The sequence below is a fragment of the Lycium ferocissimum genome, chromosome 11 (assembly GCF_029784015.1).
Source record: "Lycium ferocissimum isolate CSIRO_LF1 chromosome 11, AGI_CSIRO_Lferr_CH_V1, whole genome shotgun sequence".
NCBI lineage: Eukaryota > Viridiplantae > Streptophyta > Magnoliopsida > Solanales > Solanaceae > Lycium > Lycium ferocissimum.
Genome location: NC_081352.1, coordinates 17,823,931 through 17,834,245, shown reverse-complemented (window position 1 = coordinate 17,834,245; position 10,315 = coordinate 17,823,931). Strand labels below are relative to the sequence as shown.

The window sequence follows — 10,315 nt, the reverse complement described above, 5'->3', positions numbered from 1 at the left end:
TAATACGTGTGAAGACACACTTTTTATTTGTATTAGCTATTTATTTGCTTGTAATAGTTATTTTCTTTGCTTGTAATCATTTGTAATAGATAGAAAAACCAAATGATTTTCTTGTAATATAAACTACGCAATGACCTAACTTCCCCACAGTGGGATACGTAGGCAGTACATTTGGGACCCTACGCATTATTAGTAAAAACTAAAACTCAATTATTTTATTCCAAACTACGTTCGGCCTAATTCCTACTGCGACAAGATACATAGGCGCTCTTTGCGCTCGGTCGTACCAAATAAAAAACCTAAGAAACCCCTAGAAAGCCTCAGAAATAAGATTTAAAGGAGAGTTCAGAATTAGCACTAAGAGATTGCCATACATGCCCAACTGGGGCAGAATTTTTGAAAGGATCTCAAAAATTCTTTTAACAAGTCCAGCCCAAGAGTCATTCGATCCAGAGTTTCAAACTGGGATAGAAAATTTAAGAAAACCTCAAAATTTCTCATTTTTCAACAAATCAGTAAGGGTTAATCAATTCGACACCATAAACTGGGGCAGAAATTTTGAGGTCTCAAAATTTCCTATATCAAGACTCAGCATGAGAGTTCTCCAAAGTAAGAGACAAGCCGGGACAGAATTTTTGAGAGGGTCTCAAAAATTCCGCATTAGAAAGCAGAAGCCTCAGGTATCAAATGCAACGGAGAAGGAAAAGAACTCTCATTCAAATGCACATGTCATGATGACCCATTTAAAGGATTTTGAAAAAAAAATATATATAATCAATTCATGATCAACAATTTACAAAAAATGATTTTTCTACATTAAGATATTCATCTTTCGATACCGAATCCAAGAGGGTCGGACCCAAGGGGATAAACTAAGCTGGCGAAGCCAAGACGCAGCCAGCGACAACAACATGGATCATATTTATAGGAAACTAACATCTTGCTAATGCAGGTCTCCATTTCGTCAGGAGGACGACCCATTTTTCTAACTTTGTTTTGTTTGCAAGCAAAGACAAGTTCACCAAGTGAAATCAAAGCCGCCACCAGAGAAAGGGTTTGCAGCAATCAAGATGCCACAAGGGCTAATAAAAAGGACCAAATGCCACAAGGGCAAATATCTAGCCACGAGGGCTATAAAAGGATCAAAATGCCACAAGGGCAAATATCTAGCCACGAGGGATACAAAATGATCAAAACACCACAAAGGCAAATATCCGGCCAAAATGTTCACAATCAACAAAAGGACAACAGAAAGACAATTTAGCCGAAAGGGCCATATATGTCATTTGCATTGTCGTGAGGACCATTCATATAAAATGTCGTGAGGGACATTCATATAAACTGCCGCGAGGGCCATTCATATAAACTGCCGCGAGCGTCATTCATATAAACTGCCGCGAGGGCTATTCATACAAACTACCACGCCGCGAGGGCCACTCATACAAACTGCCGTGAGATCCATTCATACAAACTGCCATGAGGGCCACTCATACAAACTGCCGTGAGGGCGATTCATAGAAACTGCCGAGGGACCATTCGCGCCTGCCCCGCCATGATGGTCATTCATACAAACTGTTGTGAGGGGCATTCATACAAACTGCTGCGAGGGCCATAAAACCACGTGAATTCGTCAAAGACAAAGACACATGACCAAGATGGTCATTCAAATTCAAGCAGCGCCACAAAGGTTGCAATTCAAAGGCAAATATCAAGCAAGTGCAAACAAAGACACACCAAATTGGTAGAAATCAAAAACAGGACCAAGGAGTCCACCACAATGTTACCCAGCAGATGAAGAGTAGGTTTAGTAGCCGCTAAGAAGAGGAGCAGGCTGCCCAGACCAAATTCAGATGTATGCGGAGCAAACGTGAAACTTTTTCTTACGGAGTCAGTCGAGATAGGGTGCCCATAAGAGTCAAGCTCTCCATCCAGGATTTGGAAGATCGCTTCACCCCATGCTTAACCAAATAAACTTGTTTAGTTGCTTTACTTGTTTTCTTTTTAATTTTCCCGCCACCTGTCGGGCACACATCGGCACACAAAGGCATTCTCGCATAAGGGATACCCCTTTTTCTCCTATCGAGTCGAACTACAAATGAATTGATTTTCAAGATCGGGGATATGTAGGCGGACTCCATACCAGAGAGTCAGTCACACTCCAACAAATCACTGCTTATCTCTCAATTTTTGACAACCAGGAAATTTAAAATTTGCTTAAATTTGCATTTAGAAGTCTAATTGAGTCGAACTACAAGTGACCTGAATTCTCATGTAACCTGAGATATGTAGGATACCCAAAATCCAGATCCGACTATATATTTTAAAATCGCATGAAAAAGTGAGTTGTTTTGAAATTGGTAAGTCAAAAATCAGGATTTGTCAAATTTTGATGATCAGGGATGGGCCCGCCATCCCCGAACACCGAAGAAGTAGTTTTTAACACCAAATTTTTTACCTCCAATAATTTATTTAATTAAAAAGAGTTCTTGAATCTCAAACAGAGTGAAATAGGTTTTTTTATAAGTCAGATTGATTTTGCAAATTATTTTGATAATGTTTTGCCATTTCATTTGGCAAAATAATTTCAAATAAATGCTATAAGTCATTTTAAAATAATTTACACATTTTTTCTGATTATATAAAACAACATTCACCAAAATTAAGTCAGAAAATAATTTAAAACAATTATTCAATTAATTGTTAAAAATTGGTGAAGATTTAATTAACAAGTATTTTACTCCATTTAATTCAATAAATTTGATTAATTAAATAAATAATCATCATCTGTCAAGTTTTAATCCATTGCATTTTTGTGCAATTCTTTGATTATTCGTAATTAATTAATTGTTTCAATGTGGTTATATTTATAATTTTTTTATTATGTGATTAATTTCAGCTACAATTGAAATAATCAATTGTTAGTTAGCTTGATTAACTTGTTAATTAGTTAAATTTTGGTCATAGTTGGAATATTTAAATGATAGACATTCTTAATTGTGGCCTTTTTCATTAAAATATTATTTTTGCCCCTCCGTATATTCATAGTTATACACGCATATACACGTATATACATGTATATGCATTTATACCATGTATACTCATGTCAATTTACATTTTCTTTTTAAATTCGGACTAGTCCCAGTCCATTAAAGACTAGACCCGGGTCTAAACAGAGTTAACGGGGATAATCCCTCTTTTCCTTTTCATTTTTTCCGTTTCAGAATCAAACGACCCCTTAAGAACGAAGAAGGGTTTTTCCTTGAGAGAAAACCTAGCCGCCTCCACCCTCTCTCCTCTCTCTTGCGTTATGGTTGCTTGAAATGGCAACATTTCAAGCGTACTTCACCTTTTTTAGCCTTAGCATAGTCGACTGGGGTAAGCATTTAACGCTAACCCCTTCTCTCCACCAAGTTTTCACCAAACAACGTATTGCTTTGATTTTTCTTTATCTTTTCTGCAAATTAACGGTCAAGAGACTGAATTTGCTTAATGGTTTTTGTTGTTACTCGAATTTGAATCCTTGATTATCATTGGTTCATGAAGAACCCAATGGATTGACCTAGTTTAAGTCAAAATCTGACCCTTTTATTGTTCATTGCTCTCAATCTGAGCCATTGACTCAAAATCTGACCCTTTTAGTGTTCACTTGCTCTCAATCTGAGCCATTAACTGTTGTTTGAGGAAGCGATTCTCAGAAATCGCATTTGTCCTACATCGAATTGGTTCTAGGGTTTGAGATTTTTGGGGTTCTATATAAAGAACCCCCAATCCACATTTAACAGACGTCAAATATCAAACATATTCACAAAAAAACTTGAATTACCTAGGGTTTTAGCATATTGCTAAGATCTTTAACTATACAAGTTATGTTTAAGTTTTTAAATCTTTGTTTTCTTCTTTGTTTTGTGGCTGAGTGTGGGATTAAGGAGCAAAAGGGATCTCCAAGTCTGTTCCTCGATCAAGGCTGCACAAAGAAAAGGCAATTTACTTTCCTTTCATTATTTTTTAGCAATTATTTAAGTATTTGTGTTGTTTATGTGGTCTGTTTGACTAGCCATGTGTTAGTTTAGTTTTTGTATTTGCTTAATTATGTTCTATATGTTTAATTCTGACTAGTCATGTGTTAGTTAGTCTGTAGTTGGTTAATTATGGTCTATATGCTTAATTTTGATTAGTCATTAGGTATGTAGCTGCTTAATTATGTTCCATATGCTTAGTTTAGCTTAAATCATGTTTAGTATATTACTAGTTGGTTTATGGGCTTATGTATTTACGCATTATGACCTGTTGTCCTGATACTGCTCAATTTTGGTGCGTTTTAAACTAGTATGTGTTTAGTTTAGATTGATTTAACTTCTAAAGCATGCTGATACTTGTTTGGTTTAGTTCAAGTTAGTTTTTAGCTGTTTAATGTGATTAGTTAGTCAACCATTGTAACCTGATAAGCGTAATGTATTATTTAACCCCGTTCAGTTTGGTTCTGTTTGGAAAAAATCCTGTCTGATTGAAGATTAGGCTTAAGATTCTAATTAGTTGATAAATACCATGTGTTGACTTATTGTGGGATTCATGTATTAGTTAGAATAGATTAAGTGATTTCTGATTTATAGGTTAAATTCAATTTGCCTGTTTAGATTAGCTTCATATGTTCAGTTATTGCTCCTTTTGATTTAGTTTTATGTCCTTAAAATGCTTGCATAGTCTAAACATAAGTCTGTTAGAGGATTGGTATATTCCTATATTAGCTTAAGTATGTTTTGACTGTCTTAAAATCATGTATGTCTTAATATTTGTTAAATGAGACTCAAGTAACCTAAACTTAGTGTGATATCCTCTTAAGTCTCTCTGATATTGTTGTTTGGATTAATAGTTACATAATGGTCTGAAAAGCATGCTCTAATTTAGATTTTGAGTCTGCGTACATGAGAACATGGTGTGTATGCCCCAAAATGTGCTCAATATGCTATAATCAGTTAATTACCTATGTTAAATGTGGTATAGCTTTACTGTACCTGTAGGATGTTTCTATCTGCTAAATGAGTTAGATTAAGTAGGAAATGCATGTCAAAATTAATTTGAAGTTCATGTTTGTCATATTATGCATTTGAAAGCCATGGGAACCTGCTTACATATGCTTGCCTGATAACTTGTCTAGGTTTGATGGTTAACTGAATGGGCTGAAATCCTGAGTCTGAACAATATGTGACATTCTATGAGTTGATTTTTGATTCCTTCCTTGATTGAATTATGGTATACAGAGGATACACTTAAGTATACCAGGTATATGCAGTCTCTGTATACCTCTGTTATATTTGAACTTTTATATCAGGTATAACTCCAGTATATCACTTATCCGATACTTAGAATTTTTATCTTGTAAACTTGGGAAAAGGATTTGGGCTTTGTTTTCCTACTTATTTCCTTATTGGGCCTTTTTTCCTCACATGTTATATATATGTATATGTTTGGGCTTATCCCTTATACCGCTTCTTCCTTAATATTGGGCCATTCTTTGTTTTGTTTGAATAATCTGCAACTTTATTTGAATGGGCCTTGCTCTGCTGAATTATCTATTGGCCCTTTCTCGGCCTCGTCTGCATTGTTTGGTGTTTGGGCTTCCCTTCTTTCTTTCACCTTCTGTTATTCACCCTATAGTGCTAAATGTATTTTGGGCCTGCCTTTTTGCATATATATAAATCATGTGTGTTAAATTCTTAAGTCTCTTCTTTGTTTAAAGGTTAAGTTCTAGATACCTTCTAACCGGTATTTTCCTTTTCCCCTGTTTGTTTGCATGTGAAAAAATACTGTGGCTACTTGGGCTAATTTTTCATCAAAAACCTATTGGGCTAGAGGCCCAACTCTCTTCCTTCATCGAGTCCGGGCTAAAGAAATGATTGAAGGCCCATCCATGGGTGATAATGGCAACTGGTGGGCTTAGGTAGGCCCACCAGCCTAACTCTGTATTTCAATTCATTATGTATATTGTTTGTATTTTGTATGTATATGTAAACAACTCTTGTAAATATTGAAACTCATATGCGATTAGAACTTAGGAAATACGTGTAGTTGTTAGATAATTTCTCAAATGATTTTCAAACTTAGATAATCTCGATACCAGCATGAACAATTGGTAATTTTAGACCTTATAAGTTATTTCAAGTGTGAATTCTAGAAATTTACAAACTGAACAAATTTTTGAGAACCAAACTATTTTGGGCTTGATGCCGTTGAATGGACAAACAACAGAAATGGTTTTAGGCCATCAGCCCACTGAAGAACATCAGAAAAATGGATCATCTTTTGGCCTTAAGTGATTTGGACGGAAAATACTTCAAAGACTTGGATTATTTTTGGTGCAATTTTAAAACAAAAACTCAGATTTTTTACAAGTATAAAAATGAACCTTTCTAAAAACTGATCTGGACTTAAGGCATTTTCACATTTGTTGGGCCAAAAGCCCAAACCTTAAGGCATAGAAACAAAGGGAAATACACTTGGACCTTAGTTTGAGAGTAAGTTGGCTTTGGAATAGAATAAGGTTGAGTATATGAGCTTCAATGGACTAAGGAAACAAAAACAACAAATTCTTCTTTTACTATACTTAGACTATTATTATAATATATAAGTAATAAAACTTATAAGGACTATAATCATATCATTTGGACTAAGTTAGTAGTAACTCTACTTGGGAGAAATCCCGAGTGTGTTTTGGTCAGAAAATAAAGTGATTTGAACCCCCTATAAACATTTTAAACCAAATCTTTTTCCCAAAATGACATTTTTGCCAAAAAGTGAAATTGATGATTAGCATGACAACTTTTGCAAGAAACAAACATTTTTAAGCAAATATTCACATTAATCACACATTGAAACTCGTAGGTCAATCATATTCTATGGATCCTTAATACTAGGGTGCTTAAACCCTTCCCTAGGGGATCACTAGAACTCTTACCTCAAACTCTGGTTTAAAGGGATTTTTCTCTTGTTTTGATAAACCCTTTTTACCCAGTTTTTCTAATTTCCTTTATAAAATTAGGTGGCGACTCTAAAAATAATAAAAATTCAAATACAGCCCACAACTTCTTCATAGCTTTTATGCATCCGCGTAAAAGTGAACCATAACACTAGCATACACATGTTTTTGAATCATGTTGCTTGCTTGCTTGATTTGCAGATGTTTGCTCCAGCTTAATCAGCCTAACTTGATCGATGACTCTTCTAGACTATTATGTAAAATAGGTCTCGTTGTGTCCAACCATGCCATATTTATGAAAAGAAAAGCACTGCTACGTACCGATCTTGCGGGGATGGACAGTCCTCGCCAAATGGATCCCACCATGCGCCTTGATGTTTCATCCCTGATTGATTCGTCATCCAGTGTGTATTGGCCTGAGCTAGCATATTCTAACCATACTTTTGGGTTAGAATTCCATCACACTGCTCTCACAGTCCATGAAGAGCATATTTGTTAACTGTGCTCCACAGGAGACGCGACTATATCAATGTTGGTCAGCACTTTCACCTGATAAAAGACATTGATGTTATTTCAATCATTGCTTGGATAACTACTTCAAGTAGAGTAATGTCAATCTTATTGATTAAAGTTTCTTGGTAAGGTTTTCTAGAGTACTTATTGAATAATGATGGAAGAAAGGGAAAAATGAGTACCTGGTCGCAGAAAGATAGATCTTCTGACTGAACTACATGCAGAATGTAGCTTTCGACTTGGTCACATTCCTTTGCAAATATATCGGTCACGGCAGTTGCATTTTTGAATGACCTTGAACCTCTTCTCATAAGCAGTGTAAGTCTTATAATTAAAAATTCTCTTTCATTAATCTCTCTACCTTTTCCTGCGCATTAATGCCATGGTAACTTCTAGCCTTGCAACGGAACAGGTCGAACATCTTCAACTTATTCTCCTGCCCCATTTGACTTATCTCATGCCTCATGACAATGACCTTCTCAAAACAATAAGGTACATCTTCTCCATCAAGTTCTTCTCCGCCTTAGTTTCACTAAAATTAGCTTGCTTAAGTTGTTGAACCCAAGATCCCATTCGTAATCTCAGTTCACCCCACTGGAATAGCACCGATCTTACTGGCTTTAGAAAATCATTTTTCCTTGAACATCTTACAAAAGGAGCCATTACACATAATCCATGCCACAGATTTTTGTGGTCGTAATACGTGTAGGATACAAATGTTAGGCTTTCCAATAGAATAGCTAAGTCTGGAAGACTTTCTCGCAGTGCCAAAACATATGAATTCTTTATTCCATCCTTCTTATCCCTACCGTTAAAGCAAAGAAGCCGTCCTTTAGATGCCTTAGAAGGGCAATACAAGTGTTCTGCTTCATTTTCCTCGTGTGTGTCGTCAAAGATCTCATTAACCATGTGTTTCCTTTGGTGGCTATTTCTCTAAATCTCAGGTCCTGGAGTGGAAGGAAAGTGACAGAATCTTTGATTTTAGACGTCATGGCTTCCATGACATTGGAGTTATTCTCTTGGGAAAGAAAAACCCGTCTTTGGGACCTTGCTGACAAGGAGAAATCAAAAGGTGACGAATACTATATATGGAAAAGAATGAGCACTAGAAACAAGGAGAAAAAGAATATGTTAATAAATTTTAAGGCTAAACATTTCTTTGCGCTTCGAGTGCATGTTTTGAGATGATGTTACATTTTCATTGAATTTTGGTCGATAGGATTAACCGTCAATCAAAAGATTATTTCTCTAGTTTTTAGGAGCAAATCATGTGTTAACATTGGAAGTTAATCTATACTTAACCAGCTGACATGAAACTAGTACTAGTAATTATGTTAGCAATCCTAGTCAAGTGACAAAAACAGGATGCAAGAACTAAAAATTAATTTCCACGTTACTGGTGTATGCTTAGTGGTTATTTTAGTTAAAAGGCGAGAACATTAAGGGTCTAAGGTCATAATGGAGCCATATTTATGGGAATTTTGACCATTTTACCCTCGCTAGTACTTTCCCGAGGATAGAAATAAGCTTAACGGGAACTCAAACAGTTAGAAGTCGAAAAACTGAAACTTGTGTTGGTTGTTGTGCATTGTTTGAAATTTGTCTTCATTTCCGTTGGGGGATGACTTGGTAAATTAGACCTCTGTTAGGAATTTCGAGGCCACGGGTGAGTCTGTAGCGTGTTTTTACATATATGTGCATATTTGGTTTACGTCTGGAAGGCCTCGGATTGGTGTTGGAATTTTGGGTGAAAAGCTGGTGAAAAAACAGAGCTCACTGGTCAATATGGACCGCTGCAACAGTGGTATTACTGCTGTAGTTAGACTATCATTGTGGCTGGCCAGTCGCCGCCGCGGGGGTTCGAGAATTAATGTGGTTCGTAATAGCTGGACCGCCGTAGCGAACATCAACCAATGGAGGCAGAAACAGTGTTTTATATTTCATATTTCGAACCTATTCCCTACATAACATCAAAAACAGTTCCCAAGAACACTAAGGCCATTTTTCTAAGGCTGGGGCACCACTCTTCGCCAAGGTAAGTATCTACCTTTAACTTTATTTATTCCGTAACCAACTTAAGTCCCTACATCATCTAAGGTTTATTAATGGTGAATGGAAAGGCTAGAATCCTAGAATTTATGCAAACCCTTGAACAATGAAAGGGTATTGATTTTATTATTGTTTAATCATCTAGGAGTATAGATTATCACTTCCTAGGATGAGAATTTGATTATTAATGGTGGGAATTGTTGATTGAGAGTTAGGGTTCCAATAAAAATGGAAGCTTTAGCCTAAAAACTAATTGAAAGGGGTTGAATTGATTAGAAAACTAATGAAGTGATATAGCATGATTGTTGGGATTGATTTTAGTATGAATTCATACCTAATGATAGTTCACCCATTAAAAAAGGGTAGAAGTAGTGGGGTTTTCTTCCCCAAATTACTGTTATTGAGTAGATGATTCCTTACTCACTTAGCGTTATGATTTCTAGACTTTGAACGTTCCAAAGCGTTGCGAAAAGGGAAAGTTATTGCAGAATAATTGCATCGTTCTAGTTCGGCTTGGAGGTAGGTTACGATTTACTTGAGTTAGACTTTAGTTAGTTGATTGTATATGTAATAAAGTTGACCGGAGAAAGTATAATTTGGTTGGTATGAATTCTGATTATGTGGGCTTGTTGCCATTTCTTCATATACCGAAACTTGAGATGGAAATGTTGTATTTTAAGAAGGTAGGAGTCAATATGTACTCTTTCGTTGATTGAGATGGTTACAAATTCATGTTGTGTTGAGTGAATTTATCTGAGTCTTCTAATGACTTGTGGCATG

General features: G+C 36.0%; 1 protein-coding gene across 1 annotated transcript; it reads right to left on the bottom strand.

Moving 5' to 3' along the window:
* Window positions 1-7,468: 7,468 nt before the first annotated feature.
* Window positions 7,469-8,395, bottom strand: LOC132038090 (uncharacterized). Its single transcript, XM_059428813.1, has 3 exons — window positions 7,962-8,395; window positions 7,669-7,789; window positions 7,469-7,522 (listed from the first exon to the last, which is right to left on the bottom strand). The coding sequence occupies exons 1-3, from the start codon at window positions 8,393-8,395 to the stop codon at window positions 7,469-7,471; spliced, it is 609 nt and encodes a 202-aa protein (XP_059284796.1).
* Between the last annotated feature and the right edge of the window lie 1,920 nt (window positions 8,396-10,315).

Coding starts and splice junctions, on each gene's coding strand:
- LOC132038090 (XM_059428813.1), bottom strand. CDS start 8,395: ATGGTTAATGAGATCTTTGACGACACACACGAGGAAAATGAAGCAGAA. Junction 7,790..7,961: donor TACCTTATTGTTTTGAGAAG/GTCATTGTCATG, acceptor GCTTATGAGAAG/AGGTTCAAGGTCATTCAAAA. Junction 7,523..7,668: donor ATCTATCTTTCTGCGACCAG/GTACTCATTTTT, acceptor GTCTTTTATCAG/GTGAAAGTGCTGACCAACAT.